Here is a 20112-nt window from a genome sequence, read left to right as displayed (position 1 = left end):
GAGCTAGAGTAATTCACAAAAAGTTGGGAGGATCTGTTTTTTCGTGCAGGAAACAATTTTTGACCTGCCTATCCCAGAACGTAGCTACCTCGTGGTTAGGGTTTGCCCAGACCTGGCCCAGGCTCATTTACCTTGAACTTTTGTAAAAAGGAGGATCAAGATTTTCCTCTCCAGACTCTATCATTTTACATAGAGTCCTTCTTGTCAATTCTTTTTAAGAACATACATTTACTTTTGTGGAAAATAAATAGATACAAAAGAAATAAATACAAAATTGCATAGCAATTAGAAATATCCAGGAGGCATGTTCTGGTCACAGACACAAATTGCCTCCAACTTCTGTCCGTCCATAGTGATATTTAAAGCAGAGAGAGGTACACAGGAAACAACATGTAGATTGACTCAGATGTTGGCACACACACAAGCATTGATAACTGGCTTCTCATTACCTGAATACATTATTTTGTCAGAGCAACAGACTGAGCTATGCTTCTTGCAAAATGGTTCTTAATTCTCTATTGATTAATTTATTCGGTAAGTATTTATTGGGTATTTTCTGTCTGCAAAGTGCGATTCCAGGTGCTTTATGCGTCTCTGTGTGTGGGTGTTATATAAATACTTATAATACAGTATCCTTACTCTTGAAAAGCTTCGTTGGGAAGGCAAGGCATACAGAACACAGAATTTTAGTCATTCCACAACCATCTGTTGAATGACTGCTATTGTTAGTATCGTGGTGGAAACTGAGAAGCAAAGATGGCTACAATAGGATCTCTTTTCTGGAGATGCACAGTGGACACATAGTTATATGATGATGATAAGGACTCCAGAATAGTTCTATGCATGATGCTCTGGGGCCACATGTAGATTCTGATGAGAAACAATTAACTTTCTTTTTGGCTGCTACCTGAGAAGGGGTAATTGTCACTTAGGAGGTTTTTGCCTTTTGACCAATATAGAAAGGAGCATGAGTGAAGGCTAGAGATGTACTAACTTGGTCAGGGCAGGGTGACACATAAGATTACCCATCACAGGGAAGGGCAGGGCTGGAGAGGCAGACCGTGGCCAGGTCACAATGGGCTGATGCTAAGGACACTGCATTTATCCTGTAGGCCAGTGAGTCTTACTCTGAAGTCTTTTGGGTGGGACATTCATGGACTTCAAGAGACCTGTGAATGCCCTAAGATTATAAGCAAAATCTGTAGTCTATAACCAAAGCTAAAGCTACTTTTCTGGGGCCCAACATCTAAAGAAGATTCTGAAGCCTTAGGGTAGCTGTGGAGGAGACACGAAGGTCCATTTTTCATGGTAGAACCCTGCTTGGCTCTTGCTGCAGTGTGGGAGGTTTGCAATGTGGAGGTGTGGCAGGGATGGAGTTGGGAGGATTGGCAGAGGACTCACCATGTCCACACACTCACTTAGATGGCAAATATTTATTAATCATCGAACTGTGTATCAGACACTAAGAATAAGCTGGGAGGCCATGGCAAGTGAGGTCACCACAATCCCTGCCACAGTGGAGGTCATGGTATATAGGTAAGGCAGAGAAGAGCACTGCAAAGGATTTGCCCATTGCATCAATCATTTACTTATGCGTATGTTGATTCAACAATTATTTCTATGCCAAGCTGTCTTCAAGGTGCTGGAGGAAATGAAGCCTACATTTCACTGGGGAAGACAGACAATAATAAACACATTAAAATCTGGCTTGGCTTGATGTTGGGGAGTGGTGAGTGCTGTAAAGAAAACAAACCATTTATGCAGCCAACAAACATATGAAAAAAAGCTCATCATCACTGGTCATTAGAGAAATGCAAATCAAAACCACAGTGACATACCATCTCACGCCAGTTAGAATGGTGATCATTAAAAAGTCAGGAAACAACTGATGCTGGAGAGGATGTGGAGAAATGGGAATGCTTTTTTTTTTTTTTTTTTTTTTTTTTGAGACGGAGTCTCGCTCTGTCACCCAGGCTGGAGTGCAGTGGCCGGATCTCAGCTCACTGCAAGCTCCGCCTCCCAGGTTTAGGCCATTCTCCTGGCTCAGCCTCCCGAGTAGCGGGGACTACAGGCGCTCGCCACCTCGCCCGGCTAGTTTTTTGTATTTTTTAGTAGAGACGGGGTTTCACCGTATTAGCCAGGATGGTCTCGATCTCCTGACCTCGTGATCCGCCCGTCTCGGCCTCCCAAAGTGCTAGGATTACAGGCTTGAGCCACCGCGCCCGGCCGAAATGGGAATGCTTTTACACTGTTGGTGGGAGTGTAAATTAGTTCAACCATTGTGGAAGACAGTGTGACGATTCCTCAAGGATCTAGAACCAGACATACCATTTGATCCAGCAATCCCATTACTGGGTATATACCCAAAGGATTATAAATCATTCTACTAAAAAGACACATGCACATGGTATGTTTATTGCAGCATTGTTCACAATAGCAAAGACTTGGAACCAACCCAAATACCCATCAATGGTAGACTGGATAACGAAAATGTGGCACATAAATACCATGGAATACTATGTAGCCATAAAAAGGATGAGTTCATGTCCTTTGCAGGGACATGCGTGAAGCTGGAAACCATCATTCTCAGCAAACTAACACAGGAACAGAAAACTACACACCACATGTTCTCACTCATAAGTGGAAGTTGAATAATGAGAACGCATGGACACAGGGAGGGGAACATCACACACCTGGGACCGTCGGGGGGTTGAGGGCTAGGGGAGTGATAGCATTAGGAAAAATACCTAATGTAGATGACGGGTTGATGGGTGCAGCAAACCACCATGGTACATGTATACACCTATGTAACAAACCTGCACGTTCTGCACAGGTATCCAAGAACTTAAAGTATAATTTAAAAAAAAAAAAAAGAAAACAAACCAGTGTAAGAGTAGGGAAAGTAATAGACTCGTTTAGAATGGTGGGAGAAAGCCAGACAGGGCGTGAGAAAGCCAGACAGCTGTAGTAGCACCTGGAACTTGGGGAGCAAGGGAAGGAGGGTGGGCAGGTGAGGGTGAAGGTGCAGGCGGTCGTGCTGGGCTTTCCAGGTCACGGAAGGACTTGAGCTTTACTCTTGTTGTGGTGAGAAGCTGCTGAGGGCTTTGAGTTAGGAGAGTGAAAAGATCTCTACTATAATAGGGAGAGTTTGGGATCTGTGACTTAACCCCAGGAGCCAGTAAAGCTCCCTGGAGGAAATGCAGTTTAAGCTGAGAATGGGAGGATAAACAGGAATTTTTCAGGGGAGAGGAAGGGTGTTCTAGGCACAGGGAACAGCATGCTGGAATGCCTCTGCTGGATCATAGGGGCAAAATGGGAGTGCAGAAGTAGGAGTGGGCTTTCTGGGAAAGATATTTACTTTAGTTTTGCATGCATTGAGTTTGAGGGTTCTTTGGTTTCTTCATGTGGAGGTGCAGAGTGGGTATTTAGCACATAGGTCTGAAGTCCAGGGGAGGGGTGTGGGATAGGAGTTGGGTGTGGCAGAGATTCCACAAAGGGCAAATGTCATCTGAGAATGGCAGAGGGCTGAAGACAGAGCCCTGAGGAACACAGGCTTTTAGGATCCTGCTGGGGAAAGATAATACTGCAAAGGGAACGGAAATGGAGTGGTTGCCAGACATAGAAGCTAGTGTCTAACTAGATGTCATGAGATGTGGGGAAGGTGTTACGTGATCTAAGAATGGGAAGTCGAACCCCTGTGAACTGTAATACTTAAGATAAGTCGTATAATTGTGTGGAACTAGAGCTTGGTTTTCCAGGAGAGATGAAATGTGTGAAGGTGACAGGAAGCAATGAATATGTGGGCAAGTGTAGTGTGAGCAGTTTCTCAGAGGTGAATTCGGTAACATGTTGCTTAGGGAGCTACAAAGAGACCAGTGCTAGTTGGTGCAAGGAATTCAAGAATTTGGGCTTAAGTCTGTATAATGTTGATTTTTTAAAAAAACTTGAGTCTCCGGGTTTATCTCTCCCAGAATATAGGCAGAAGTTTGAGAGTTTTATGTGTGTTTTCTGGAAAAGATAGTTTCAGTGTTTTTGTTACATTCTCAAACAGGTTTATGATCCAAAGAAAAGACAGTGGTCACACATACATGAAATGACAAGGTATTCAAGGAGAACGTTGTACTTTATGACAATTCTTTGGGCAGTGGCTTGCAGGATGAGTTTGAGGAATGACTGGAGACAAGAGAGTAATTCTAGTAATTCAGATGTGGAGTATTATTGGTCTCTCAGACACAAATGAAAAAACAAGGAATTCAAAGAAGGGTAGGCAGAGTGCTTTGAAGAAATACTTGATGAAATTTGGTAATGAGTTAGATGTAGGAAGTGTATTTAGCAAATATTTATTAAGGACTGTATTAATCTGTTTTCCTGCTGCTAATAAAGACATACCCAAGACTGGGTAAATTATAAAGAAAAAGAGATTTAATGGACTCACAATTCCACGTGGCTGGGGAGCTCTCACAATCATGGCATAAAGCAAAGGAGGAGCAAAGTCATGTCTTACATGGTGGCAGACAGGAGAGTGTGTGCAAGGGAACTGCCCTTATAAAACCATTTGATCTCATGAGAGTTATTCACTATCGTGAGAATAGCGCAGAAAAAACCTGCCACCATGATTTAGTTACCTCCCACTAGGTCCCCCCAGGACATGTGGGAATTATGGAAGCTGCAATTCAAGATAAGATTTAGGTGGGGACACAGCCAAACCATATCAAGAACCTACTGTGTATGGTTAAAATTGGGAGCAAATGAGACATGATTCTCGCCTTCTTGGAGTTTACTGTTTACTGGGGGAACATACATTTGTTAATAATCACCCAAATACAGGACTGGAAATTGTAGTATGTGCCATGAAAAACAAGTATAGGGAATTTTGAGTGTACATAGCTTTGGGGACTTGATTTGGTGAGGGAGCCTTATGAAGTTATTGCACTAGAACTGAATTAAACCACGTTTCTAGGGAGTGGACATCTATCTGTTGGTTCTTTAAATTTAGCTTTACAAAAATATTTCCTTTAAAAACCAAGGCTTCTTGAATTTTTAAAACTGCTTGGCTAATCAGGGGAATAATGCTTTTGGATAGCTGGTATCATTATTTGTGGTTGGAAAAACAACAGTATTTGATTACATTGAGCTTTAAACTTTTCCTTTGATTAATGAAAATTTTATTGGCCAATAGTTTTTATTATGCTCTGTTTCTACTTGGTCCAAGAGTCTATTCTCTGGACCCAATATGAATACCTTCAGACATCCCTTTTTTTTTTTTTTTTTTCCACCCAGGCTGGAGTGCAGTGGCACGATCGAGGCTCACTGCAACCTCCGCCTCCTGAGTCCAAGCAATTCTCTGCCTCAGCCTCTCGAGTAGCTGGGATTACAGGCGCCTGCCACCACGCCTGGCTTATTTTTGTATTTTTACCAGACACAGGGCTTCACCATCTCAGCCAGGCTGGTCGTGAACTCCTGACCTCGTGATTCACCCGCTTCGGCCTCCCAAAGTGCTGGGATTACAGACATGAGCCACTAGGCCCAGCCCAGATATCCCTCTTAATTATGTTGAATATGTAATATCAATGGTGCTTTCATTTAAAAATATTTAGTAGTCAATTGAGGTAATGAAAACAGAACTAGATCAAGGCAGTTAAGCTTCCTATTTCCATAGATGCAGTGGTATTGTGTCTTTTTTATATGATCTCTTATGCTTCTGGGCATCCTTTTTTCTGCTATTCTTCGTTCCTTAGCTACACGTGGTGCTTCATGGTTATAATGCATTGTCATAGATGCATTCATTTCTCATTCGAGCTTCAGCCCCACTTCTTTCCAGAGAATCTTTACAGGCATCTGTTAGGCTGAAGGACATCTAATGTCTTAATGTGTAGCTTGGTAAACCAGTCAGTTTCCTATCTGAGTCTTAAGAGAAAGTGCCCAAGATGAGAAACGGTACAGGTTTGGTGACAAGTCAATGAGAAAAAGATAAGAATTTTACAAGGAAGGAGGTAGCTTAGTGATTTTGCTAAAGAAGTAGATAAACCTTCACTTATAATAAAGGGGTAAGGCTCAGTTAAGATTTGTGAAGTCTCCCCTTAGGAAGGCAGACCCTGAAACATTTTGAGTCTTTTAAAAAAGGAAAATAAGAGTCTTTTAAAGAAATTTTTAAAATTTATTTTATGTATTTTTTAGAGACAGACTCTCACGCTGTCTCCCAGGCTGGAATGCAGTGGTGCATTCATAGCTCACTGCAGCCTTGAATGCCTGGGCTCAAGCGGTCCTTCTGTCCCAGCCTCCTGAGTAGCTGGGACTGCAGGCATGAGCCAATGTGTCCAGTGAGAGACATTCATTTTGGTTCTATGATAATACAGAAAAACAAAGGGCCTTTGAGGCTGAGGGAACAGAAGAAGGATGGACTTAGTCATGGTATAGGCACTTTCTACTAAAGAGCTGTGAGGCTAAAAATGCCAGGTCTATGACAGGTGCAGTGGGCCAAGGCCAGGTAGAGAGCAGCAGGAAGAGATGAGGTGGGGACCTGTACCTAGGCCTATCTGCTGGGACTGATCTAGCCATAGGTACTCAGAGAAGCCCAGGTTGGTGGCTGACCCACTCTTATGGCCAGGTTTGAGCCCAGACATGGACACCTCCCAGTCTGTTCCTTCCTGCTGTCCATGGTTGGGCTGTGTTAGTCTGTATTCTGAGGACACAGCTCTCTGTCTAGAGGAAGTTATGTTATCTTGGTCTGATGGATACTCAATGTGAATATTATCTCAGCATGCCACAGGGTCTTGGAGCCCAGAGGAAGATCGCACTTGCCTTTTAGCTTGATCTAGTTTATATTCTTTTTTTTTTTTTTTAAATAACATTTTGAGAGTCTTTATGGAGTAAGTCTGGGCCAAAATGATAATTGACAACGTTATTTACATGGATTTCTAAGTTGGCTAAAAAAGTTGCTTTATGGGTAGTCAATGCAGCCCGTGTGGTTTCCCCATCTTCTTTAGATGCCTTCTATTTCCATGCCCAAAGTCTGCAGTTGATTTTCAGTAAGCTGGGGGTCATCTTAGAGATAAAATGTAGATGAATGGCATTTTGCTGACAGCATACATCTTTGCTATTTCTGAGGAAAATGGGCTCTCGCTATTAAATCTTTTGCCAATATTTATGAAAATATTTACATATTCTACCTACATTGTGAAAACTATAAATTTATTGATTCAGTCATTGATTAATTTATTTGATATCAATATTTTTGAGTCCCTATTCCAAGTGAGGCACTATGCTCTAAGCATATGGCATTTTAAAGATGAATAAGACACAAGGAACTTTGCAGGTAGTAATGGAAATGAGAATTAATCAATTGAAGATTAATATAGTAAGTAGCAGAAGAGAAGTAAAAAAATTCTTCTAGAGAGTTCAGAACAGGGATGTTAGTTCAAGTTTATGTGGATTAGGAGTGGCTGGTAAGAGACGCATTCAGACAAAAGGTGGCTTAAAAATGCAGTATTCCCCTCACACTCATAAGGATGGCTACTAAATTAGAAAAAGAAGAGAGTAAGTATTGGAGAGGATATAGAGCAAATAGAAACCTTATGCCTTGTTGATGAGAATGTAAAATGGTGCAGCCACTGTGGGAACACTGGTGGTTCCCCAAAAAATCAAAATAGAATTATCATATGATCCAGTAAGTCTACTTCTGGATATATATCTAAAAGAATTAAAAATCTAGGTCTTGAAGAAATATTTTTATACCCATAGTTATAGCAACATTATTCACAATAGTGAAAAAGTAGAAACAATCCAGATGTCTATAGATGGATGAATGGATAAACAGTCTGTGTAGTGTATACAGACAGTGGCATATTAGTCACATCATGGACCTTCAGGACATTATCCTAAGTGAAATATGCCAGACACAAAAAGCAAAAGTAGGGTTCTACTTAATGAGGTATCTAGAATTGCCAAATTCACAGAGAACAAAAGTAGAAGGAGACAGGGGAAGGAGAAAATGGGGAATTACTGTTTAATGGGTATGGAGTTTCAGTTTTGTGAAATGAAAGTGTTCTGAAGATTGGTTGCACGATGATGTGAGTATATCTAACACGATTGAATTGATGAACACTTAGACGTGGTTATGATGGTAAATTTTGTGTTATATATATCTTACCACAATTTTAAAAATATAGCATTTTATTATGTAGGGCTGAGTGGGAAGATACTTGACACATTGGAACTTCTGGCCATGCGTATACTGTTGACTCACTCATTCCTTCATTCCTTCAACAAACGTATTGAATGCTTGCTATGTGCTGGGCACTGAGCTAGATACAACAATTAATAAGGCTTACAAGACATTGAATCTGTCCATTTCATACTTGCTAAATATCTACTCCCACCCCCAAAGGCACTAAGCTTCTACAGTTAGATATTCATAGCTGCTTCCTACTGACTTGAATCATGCATAAGTTATTAGTAAACAAACAATAAAAAGATTTGAGGCTGATGAGGGTGGGTTTGACAGCATGGTAGTGAAATGGAAAGAGATGGGTAACAGAATACGAACTAGAATTGAAAACTGTGAGCCAGTGCTCTCTAAAGAACATTAAAAAATAAAGAATTCCTATTTGAGGCTGCCAACCTCAGAACTAAGTTATTTAGAACGGAAAAAAATTGGCAAAGTCAGATGTACTCAGCCCAAGGAGCCAATATTTTGTGAATATTATGGCAAATGTCGTTTGAGAACCACTACCACAAAATTGTGAACCATAATAATGAGCGAGAAGGCAGGGAGAGGTTATACTATTTGGGCTAAAAGGAAAGATAGGACTTGTGAAGGGAGGACCAGTGAAAGTCAGTGTGGTCTGGGTATTTGGGTGGGGAATGGTAGCAGGAAGCTTGAGCTTCCTTTGCCAAGAGACCCTGGAAGGGCTATCATCAATTGACTTTAGCTCATCTTAGGATTTTCATGTTTTTGAAAATTTTCACAAGAACCTCCACTCCATCTATACTTTCAATGTCTGCTTACCTTTCTTTCTTATACAACTTTGGACACTCTCTCCATTCATTTAAATATATTGTGGAGTGCCAACTACATACCAGGCGCTGTGCTAGGCTCTTATCCCATCTTTATTTGATTGCACATGCCTGCCAAGTCCTGGGCCAGGTGAGAGATGCAAACTCATCTTCCTCTAGTTTCCTAACCTCCTTCCTTCCGGTCTTCTTCAAGTTGTCTTCATTGAGGCAGTTTCTTTTACCTGTGTTTTTAATCCCAATTGTTCTAGTTTCCTTCTTGGCTTTATTCTTTTATCTTCTTCTTTGTGCTTTCAACCATTCCCTTTCTCCTGGCCCATGCCCTTCAGTCTACACAAGGCCTTCTCAAGTCTCTTCATTCTAGACAATTCATTTTCTTGGGTCTTATATTCTTCAGCTGCCACCCTACCTGTATCTTTCCTATTCTCCAAGTTCTCAAAGGAATGCCTTCCCTCATCTTCATCTCCTTACATTCCATCTGCTGGAGTTTGGCTTGTGCCTGTACCTGTCTAAGGAAACTCCTTGCTAAGAGTCTGCTTTGTCAGGTCTGAATTCACTTAACCAGTCTTTGCTTTGTTGGACTTCTCTGCCCTATTTGCCATCCTTGATCATCCTCTCCATAGAGTTTTCTACTTTCTTAAAGCATTTTACTTCCTTATTTTCTTGGTTTTCCTAGAATTTTCTTACCGTTCATTTTCAGTTTCCTTTCTGTGTTCCTCTGATTGTCTCTCTTTGTACTTTTTTTTTTCTGTGTTCCTCTGATTGTCACGCAGGCTGAAGTTGGCATGATCGATCATAGCCTACTGCAGCCTCGACATCCTGGGCTCAAGTGATCCTCCCACCTCAGCCTTCCAAGTACCTAGGATTACAGTCGCACATCACCATTCTCAGCTAATTTTTTTAAAAAGCATTTATATAGAGATGGAGTCTTGCTATATCGTGCAGGCTGGGCTCAAACTCCAGGCCTTAAGCAATTCTCCTGCTTTGGCCTCCCAAAGTGCTGGGATTCCAGGCACGAACCACCATGCTCAGTCTCTACATGTTCCTAAAGAGGAGTTTTGAATATTGAAGAACAGTATTTTCAAATTACAGATTCAAGTTATAAAAACTGATATCCAGGGTTATGTGGCAATGACATAAAAATTTGAATTGTTTTTTTTTTGACACGTGTTCCGTGTTGTTCATCAGTTCACCTGAGTTCCAAATGTCCCAGCCGTTTTATGCTTTGTCTCTATTTCCGAAAGACCCTGAGTGTGGTCTAGAGTTGGAATGAGCACTGGTCCCTAATGGTTCTGAAATAATTGTAAATTCCTGCAAAAACATTAAGTCTATTAGAGACCAGCTAATTTCATTTTGTCATTTTTCTAGGTAACATATTCTGGTGCAGGTAGTACGTTTTTAAAGCAAGTTTGCAATAAACAATTTCCCCTCAAGGTTGATATAATAGGCAACACCTTTTGTTGCAACAGACGGCAAGAGGTAATGAAAGATTAGCTTACATTATGATTCATTATTTCAAAATGTCAGGATAAAGTGGATCTGCTGCATCTCCCAGAGAGTGCATGTTTTGCTTTTCTAATGTTAATGGATTTACTGTTTTTTTCCCCCCCAGGCCAAATTCAGATAATCGACGCCAGGGTGGCAGAGAGAGATTGGCCAGTACCAATGACAAGGGAAGTATGGCTATGGAATCTGCCAAGGAGACTCGCTACTGTGCAGTGTGCAATGACTATGCTTCAGGCTACCATTATGGAGTCTGGTCCTGTGAGGGCTGCAAGGCCTTCTTCAAGAGAAGTATTCAAGGTAATAGTGTGTTGAAAACGACTTCTATTTTTGATCCTATGAGCAGATCCTAAGAGCCAAAGCGACTGAGGAAGGAAGACATAGAGTCAGCCATTTGTACAAAACACGAATCCCTAGTAGGTCCACTACTATCTTTGGTGGAAACGTGGAGAAGAGACAGGATCTCAGGAGAAGGAGTTGACACATGCCAGGGCAGCTGAGGCTGTGTAATTCTGCTTCCTTCTTTTGGCAAAACTCAAACAGTCTTGAGCAACTCTACAGAGGAATTCCACTAGCTGGATCTCTGAGGAAAAAAGAAATGTCTGTGCCCTGATTGGGGAATGCCAGATGGACATTCATGTTTGGTAGGCAACCTGGCCTGTATGATCTGGTATATGCTTTTAGTTGTCCATGCATAATTATCTCTCTACTCTGGCCTTGTCCAGGCAAATATTCTGTTTTGTTCTAGTTTGGCTTGTTCTCCCCTTCCTCTCTTCCATCTCTTTCTTGTCTCAATGGATGGCAGGACGTTTTGCTATGAGCTGACTCAGTGCCTGGTGTCTTGTAATGGGGGAGATATCATCTTTACCAAACAGTTATTAAGTATCTACCTGTAGCATTTCATTTTCCTGCCTGCCTCCATCCTTTTCTTGTCTATAGTTTACCAATTGTAGCTAATATACTGTCAGCTATACATTATTTCTACTCCAGAAGTGTCTCTATTATTGCATTATAATAGGATACCCTGGGGAAACACTACTCATTTTTACTGCCTAAAATACCTATGCTAAATATCTTTTATCTGACAGGAACAGAGATCTGACAGCAGCTTAGGCTAACCGAATTCATTTTTTATCTTAAGTGTGGGCCATTTTTCTCTCTTCTTATTCTTTACCTTTTCAGCTTAAGTGAAGGTTAGTATATAAACACTAAGAATATTTCTGTTGGGGTTTTCATGTGATTCCTTCTATAAAAACCCAGATTTAAGTAACTTGTTGAAAACCAGAGTCCGCTAAGTTAATAAGCATTGATCAAAGAAATTATTCTCATGGACTTTCTGTGATAGCTCTTTCCTGCCCTGATATGGGATGAAAGCTGGGGGATGGTACATAATATTTATTTTTCCTTCCATTGCCAATGGGACTCTTTTTTTTTTTTTTTTTAAAAAGCTGTTCATATCTTAATCGAGTAGCATGTGAGGTCAACATGGTCTGTTTTAAAAGCATTTTCTTCAACACATTGCTTTTAACATCTTTTAGAACTCTGCTCTAAGAGACATGAACTTTTTTGTTGGTATTTTTATAAAATTAATGATATTCTCAATAGTAATCTTTGTCTGTGTGTGTATATATATAAAAATTCTAAATGTAAGTTAATATATTTATTACTATTTTTCTAAACATAAATAAATAAATATATATATGCACACAGTCTATTTACTTCTATTAGATGATGCTATTTTAATTCAGAAAAAATGACACTTATATTTTGATTTAGGTTAGTATAAGCCCTTAGAGGTATTTTGACAACTCTCTTAATTTGTGGTTTTACTGTTTATTTGATTTTATATAATCTAAACTATCATTGTTTTTACCAAGCATTTAATTTGGCAGTGAAAGAGCATCTGACAGAGGTATGGTTAGTAGATAGGTCTAACTGCACAATTGGATGGATTGATCTGAGACTGTTTCCTCATCAGTAAAAATGATTTGGAGCAGTGGTGGGCAAAGTTTTTCTGTAAAGAGCCAGATAATAACTATTTTAGGCTTTACAAGGGCCATACAGTCTCTGTTGCAGCTACTTAACTGGATTATAGCCTGTAAGGGAACCTGTAAACACATGGAAGTGATTATGTGCTAATAAAACTTTATTTATCAAAATAGGTAACAGACCAGCCCTGGCCCATGGCTGGTTCCTGATTTTAATGTTTATTTTTCTGATCTAAATACCTTTATTTATGGAAGAGAATAGGGGATTTTTAAATCTAAAGTTTTGATTATTCACATTTTACTGAGAACTTACTCTATACCTGATTAGATGTTCTGAGAGAAATAATAAAAAAAGTGTAAGACATAATCCATAATCCCACAAAATTTAGAATTTATTTAGGAAATTTATTTGGGGAAGTAAATGTACTTGTTCTCATGATACAATCAGAAAGTACGTCAGTATTGATAAAGTCCTACCTGTATGACAAAGATAAGGAAAACAATAGAGGGATGTAAGAAATGAAAATATCAGTTATAAATTAAAATTATTAAGATTGAAAGTGGAAATGATCTTCCTCCGAGAAACAATGGCAATACTCTCACAATTTTTTTGCATCGTTTTTATTCAGCATTTAAGTTAAAATTATATAAATTCCCATAAATTTAGTATTTTCTGTAAACATTAAGAACAGAAAAAGCAGAAGGAAAATATATTTATAAAAATCAATGAATATAATGTGAGATATTTCATTGGTATGGCATTATCTCAAGTTCAAATATTTTGAAAAATTTCTGCTTACTCTTTCATAGTTCAAAACAAATATCTCGGCTGGCTTGGTGGCTCAGGCTTGTAATCCCAGCACTTTGTGAGGCTGCGGTGAGCAGATCACAAGGTCAGGAGATCAAGACCATCCTGGCCAACATGGTGAAATCCCATCTCTACTAAAAATACAAAAATTAGCTGAGCGTGGTGGTGCACACCTGTAGTCCCAGCTACTTGGGAGGCTGAGGCAGGATAATTGCTTGAACCTGGGAGGCGGAGGTTGCAGTGAGCCAAGATCACACCACTGCACTCCAGTCTGGTGACAGAGTGAGACTCCGTCTCAAAAAACAAACAAAACAACAACAACAATAACAAACTCTTATCTCCGTCTTGTATACACAGACCAGCTAGTAGAATTTTACTGAAACTTTAGCATATAAAAATGCAATTCCCACTTGGTTTCAGAAACTTCTTATGTCATAGTGTGAAGTCACTTATCTTAGGTTTTTAAAATGGGATGAATGTTAAGTCCAAAGTTCTGGAAGAAGTCTAAAAAGAAGGCAGACTTATTAACTTTTAGATATAGGGAGGAAATTTAAAACCATTCAGTTCTTCATTCATTCATTTATTCATTGACTAGCATTACTAGCAAAGCCCTGTGCAAGACACTGGAAATGCAATGATAGAAAAACCTGGTGCCTACCCTCATAAAACTGGTGAGGTAAAGGGGGATACAGACTAATGAACCAGCAATTAGATGATGGTGCCAAGATAGAGGTGAAGGCAGCATCTTATAGGATCCAAACTCCACTCAGTCCTGGTGGTTGTTGAGTCTGGCTCTCAGAGGTTTCCTGATTAAATCTGGAGGGTGAGTCAAGGGAGCATGGTGAAGAAGGAGGGAATGCATGTTCAGCCATGTGAATGAGTCCATGAGTGAAGACCAGGAGGAAAGGCAGAGCCTGGGGAATTCTTTGCATAAAAATTAACATAATTAATGTACTGTTAAACAAAGACATTTCTGGGCCATGGATTTAATCCTAGACTGTGTAAAAACCAAGTAATTGATTTCCTTTATACTTTAAAAGCATTTCCATGTATTTGATTTGTTTGTGTGTATAAAAGGGAAATACCAGAGCCAGTTTAAGGGTTTCTAGTTCTGCTTTCTCATCATAGTCTTGATAACTTGGATCTAAAAAGTTTTTGCTGAAATTGTCTGTGACTCTTTATAAATCACACTGCCCCTCAAACACATTTAAGGATGGTGAAGGGTCTGACACGTAGGTGGGAAGTTCTGAAGATGCCGCAGCTCTCCCTGTTTTCCTTGTTACTTAAGAAGAGAGCTAGAAATGAGTGTACATCAGATTATTCTCGTGTTCTAAGTGTTTTGGTTGAAGAGGTAAAGTGTTTGGCTTGAAAGCATACAAATTTTCATCCACTACTTAGTGTACAAACTTGATTACTTAAGAGATTGAGTAATGGCCTCCAGTGAAACGCATTCTTTTTAAAAAGCAAAGTGAAGGGTGCTATTTAAGTCAGAAGCGGTGAAATTGGATATTTTATGAATTTATTAATCATTGCAGGCAGAGAAGTAGTGTTCCTTAAGATGTGCTTTAGACAGAGTCTCTGGGATGAGTTATATAAGCAGATCTGGTTGTAGCTTCAGCAGCCAGATACTACCTTTGAGTATTATTTCAAGGAAAAAGGACTCCACTGAGCTCACTGCTTCTCTTTCATTATTATTTCAGAAGGTTGTGTGGCACAGAGGGGGCTCAGGCCTACCTATATACCACTAGCTATGTTGCCATTTTATATTATTTTTATAAGGTGCCAACAGAAGCTGCTCATCGGATCAGACAGACGTGGCCCAGGCGGGTGTTGACTTACAGGTGATCTTTGGCCAGTAAGACATGGTATCAGGGTAGAGTCTGGTTATGGGTCAGTGCAGCGGGGACCTTAAGTCCTACAAGTATAACTCAGAGCCTGATCCACCAGGCCTTAGAAAGCTTCAGGGTGAGACAGTCCAGCACCCTGGATAGCTCCTTTAACAGCTGCGGCCGGTAAGCAGGCACTTATTTGCTAAAGAACTCGCCCATTTGGCTGGCTTCATCTGCTTTGTAGAGCTCTGTTAAAAGAGATCTTAGTTCTTTTGGGCTTGGGGACTCACTCTTGTTCACTCAAAGTAGATTAGTTCTTACATTTATTTTCACATTTGTGTCTGGTCACCTTCTGGCTTGATGTGTGCCCCTATGTCTGGAAAAGGTTAGAGAACGGGGTAGAAGTGGAGGCTGCCCTTCCATCACGTAGCTGTTTTATCTTTTCAGAGATACAGTTGGGATCCTAACCCTTTGGCCTCTGTATTTCCACACTTGCTCTTCTACAATTCAGTTTCCATACAACATCAGGGGAGATATTTTAGATATATTAATCCGATCCTATAGTCTGGAGTTTACAGCTCTTAGTGTAAATCTTACTCTCAAGAGAAAAATTTTCCTTCTGCAGCTGGAAACATTTGACACATTCTCACTCTTGTTCCTTCTCCCCTATTCACTGTATTCCAGGCACACTGGCTTTTTTTTTTCTTTGCTTGGAATACCCAGATCTTTACTTGGCTGGTTTCTTGTCATTCAGACTCTGCCCAAAGTCACTTTCTCAGAGAGGCCTTCTCCAATTACCCTTCCATGAGTAATACTACTCTTACTTCTCTTTACGGCTCTCAAAATCTTTTGAAGTTTTTCTATTTATTCATTTGTTTGATTATTGTCTGTCTGCATTAGGTACCACGCAAACTTGGATGTAAACTCAGTGACAACTTATTTCTGGTCAGAATTCTTTGTTGCTATATTTCCAGTGCTTTTAGTCATGTTGGGCACATCCCTGCTAAATAGTAGAATATGGCAAAGGGTCAAAATCATGATAGATGGCCAGGCGTGGTGGCTTATGCCTGTAATCCCAACACTTTGGGAGGCCGAGCTGGGTGGATTACGAGGTCAGGAATTCAAGAGCAGCCTGACCAACATGGTGAAACCCTGTCTCTACTAAAACTACAAAAACTAGACAGGTGTGATGGCGTGCGCCTGTAATCCCAGCCACTCAGGAGGCTGAGGCAGGAGAATTGCTTGAACCCGGGAGGCAGAGGTTACAGTGAGCCAAGATTCCGCTACTGCACTCCAGCCTGGGCAACAGAGTGAGACTTGACTTAATCTCAAAAGTAGTAGTAGTAATAATAATAATAATAATAATAATAATAATAATAATAATAGATGAAAACTGCTAGAGACTCTCAGAGAAGGAAGAAATGTCAGTGGGTTAGGCTGGTAAGAGAAGTGTTAATGCAAGTGGTACATCTGATATAAGCATGCAAATAAATAGTAGTTTGGAAGAGAATTCCAGAAATGTGAAATAGTATTGAGAAATTGAGTAAGCCAACCTTGAGAGAACACATGGCTTGTTGTCCTCTCCTTCTGTTTCGCTCTTCAGCCCTCTAAAGTGGGCATTTTCCAGGTTCCTGTCTTCAATCAAGCTGAGATCCTTCTTTTTCCACCTTCATCCTTCTTTTTCCACCTTGTTTCCTAGGGAATCATATATATATATATATACACACACACACACATATATATATGTGTCTGATACAGGCTGAATTGTGTCTCCCAGAAAGATATGTGGAAGTCCTAACCCTCAGTGCCTCAGAATGTGACCCTATTTGGAAATAACGTCATTGCAGGTGTAATTAATTAAGATGAAGTTATACTGTGGTGTAACCTAGAGTATATTTCCAGTATATACTTCAGTATATGGGCCCTTAATCTAATGTGACTGATATCCTTAGAATAATAAGAAAATTTGGACACAGACACGGAGAAGAGAATGTCATATGATGACAGAGAGAGAGAGATAGGAGAGAGAGGAGAGAGAGAGAGAGAGAGAGAAGAGAGAGAGAGCGGGAGGGAGAGAGAGAGAGGAGAGAGAAGAGAAACACTAAAGATTGCTTGTGCCTAGGAAACTAATATAATAACATAATATTTGGGGCCTAAAGTGTTACAGCTGCACCAATATCTCCCAAACCTTGCTCCTGACTCCTGCCCCAGCCTGATTTCTCAGTGACTCCCCTGTGTTTCCCTCTGCCACCAACCCCTCCTTCTGCCTGCTGTATGTGTCAGTTCCCTCGCCACTCCCTCCGGCATCCATACTTCAAACCAGGGAGTTAGTTATTTCCATCGTTTCTTATTGCAGCCTCTGCCTCTGACATTTCCAGAGCTCTTGCATAGCTCTGTTGAGTCTATCTCTTAAATGCATTTTCATCCACTTACCATTGCTGAGTTAGCTGCGTTACCTTTCACCAGGATGCTTGCAATAATTTATTGTTTCCATTTGCCTTCTCCTTCGTCTAAGCCGTTTGTTTATTTCTTTTTTCTTCTTGCGAGACATTCTGCACATTGCCACTCTATTAGTGGTCATAAAGCAAATCACTGATCATGTCAATACTCGGTACAAGATCGTTTAATGACCTCCATAGCCCGTGGAATGATCCTTAAACAAGCGTTCAAGGACTGCCACAATCTTGTTCTAGCCTATTTTTCTAGTCATTTTAAAGTCACTGTTTCTACTTCTGAAATAGGCGCTCCAGGCACACTGAATTACTTGTTCTTCTACAAATATGATGATTCCATTTCTTTGCTGGGAATTTCTTTCCAGATTTACCTGTGAAAATTCTTCTAATCCTAATCAAAAGCGACTGCTGTTAAACCTCTGAAGATAATGCAGAAGTTCTCTCTCTCCTGGGACCTCAGTATTACTTTATTCCATCATATTGCATATATTTGATTGTCCATGTTCGGTCCCATACTGACTCTAAACTCCTTAAAGGTAAGGGCCCAATATTCTCAGAGTCACTCAATAAATAAATAAAAGACTGAATGGAAATTAGGATCAGTTTGTGTGCTTTAGCAACATGAAAACATTATACTTTTTCAACATGAGAGAGGAATGATGAAAGAGTCTTTAATGCAGATTAATCTGGCAGAGACATATAGAAGGGACCAGAGAAGGAAGGGAATCAAAGCATGAAGACCAATTTGGCTGATATTCAACTAGTTTAGATGTACTAAAAATCTGGACTTTTTGGTATTTGTGAAATGGAAAAGGGAATAGAATAAAGGATATTATAATGAAAGGGTATACATTGCTTGAAGATGATTAAATATGGATTATCCAGGAGAGAAAGGAGTTAAAGAGGTTCAGACATAGACTGAATGAACTGAGAAATGAATGACTTGGACACAAAGAGGAAGACCAGTCATTGGGGAGTAGGATAAGTTCAATTCTAGACATGCTGTGTTTGAGACGATAGCTGGATGTCCAGATGGAATTATCCAGCAGCCACAGAAACAGAATCAGCTCTCTGCAGATATTCCAGGGTTGGGGATTTGAATTAATTTCCTCAATTAATTTTAAAGAAACTTGATGAAAAGAATGGTCTGAATACTTCTTGAAGGTTGCACATTATTAATAATGGAGAAGTAACTAAAACCTTCCTCTTGATTTTCATAATAATATAAGCATTCCCTGAATCTTACCAAACCTTGTAGGAAACACTCTTATTATAAAAAGTGTATGTGCAAGGCCCTTTCTAAACAGGAAAATCATAAGTTAGTCCTACAGTGCCAAATGCTGCTCTCTGGGAGCCTACAATTTAGAAAGAACATGCTGCTACCAGCACATTAAGCTGTACAAATAGTAAACTGCAGAAACAAATATAAGCATTTTTATGATGTCCAAACAAGAACCAAGTGGGTGTTTTTTTGTTTTTTTTGTTGTTGTTTTTGGTTTTTTTTTTGTTTTGTTTTGTTTTTTGCAGATTATTTATACTGTGGGAGTTCATAGCCTCCTTTTCTGACCCAGAGCTTGCTTAATCCTTCCCTTATTTCTACTTAACATTTTTTACTCTCCATCATGTGTTAACATACATATTGTGCAACAGAAATGACTATGGAGGCTGAGGGCAGCATAGGTTTAGTGTGTACACATATGAACTCTCATGTAATTTTCAAGTGAAAGCCTTTGCAATGAAACTTTTTAAAAGAAAGGCATGGCCGGGCGCGGTGGCTCATGCCTGTAATCCCGGCACTTTGGGAGGCCGAGGCAGGCAGATCATGAGGTCAAGAGACTGAGACCATCCTGGCCAACATGATGAAACCCTGTCTCTACTAAAAATACAAAAATTAGCTAGGCGTGGTGGTGCACACCTGTAGTCCCAGCTACTCAGGAGGCGGAGGCGGGAGAATCGCTTGAACCTGGGAGGTGGAGGTTGTAGTGAGCCGAGATTGCACCAGTGCACTCCAGCCTGGCAACAGAGCGAGACTTGTCTCAAAAAAAAAAAAAAAAAAGAGAGAGAGAGAGCGAGAAGGAAGGAAGGAAGGAAGGAAAGAAAGAAAGGCATTAACTCCAGGTATTGGTAAATTTGCTTGGTGTTTGGCTCCTATTTCTCATCAGAGAAATAGAAAGACACACCATGAAAGTCAAGGCCTGAAAACCTCATTCCATGTAAGAATGACATCCCCATTACCAGTGTTAAGTGCTTGTTAGTGGTTAATGTGATGCTGCGAAACTTAGATGTGTTTGTGCACACGTGCACGCATGCATTTGAAGAAGAGCTCAGAAGAGTTAAATCATGGCCTTTCAACCTGTGAAATGACGGTAGTTCGTCTTTTTTCCTTTCCCTTTGGCCAAAGTAATCTTTATCTTGGAGATAATTAAGACAAAAATGCCTCTGACAAATAAAATCAGTATAGAACCCCTATTTCTTGGCAGCTTTTGTGGACACAGCTGAAGCTTTCAGAGGTCTTGAAA

The 20112-nt window shown here is 40.1% G+C and overlaps 1 protein-coding gene across 5 annotated transcripts in view; it reads left to right on the top strand.

Annotated features, from left to right (window-relative positions):
* Window positions 1-20112, top strand: part of ESR1 (estrogen receptor 1) — a 412991-nt gene that overhangs the window by 139461 nt on the left and 253418 nt on the right. For 4 of the 5 annotated variants that reach the window (XM_025384525.1, XM_025384527.1, XM_025384524.1 and 1 more), the window contains one exon: window positions 10625-10815. In XM_025384525.1, the coding sequence (XP_025240310.1) occupies window positions 10625-10815 (191 nt within the window). Of the gene's footprint in view, window positions 1-10624; window positions 10822-20112 lie in introns of all 5 variants that reach the window. The other variant, XM_025384523.1, reaches the window with a different exon arrangement.

This window comes from Theropithecus gelada, chromosome 4, assembly GCF_003255815.1.
Source record: "Theropithecus gelada isolate Dixy chromosome 4, Tgel_1.0, whole genome shotgun sequence".
NCBI lineage: Eukaryota > Metazoa > Chordata > Mammalia > Primates > Cercopithecidae > Theropithecus > Theropithecus gelada.
The sequence above is the reverse complement of the archived record's forward strand: the minus strand, read 5'-3'. Positions and strand labels throughout refer to the sequence as shown.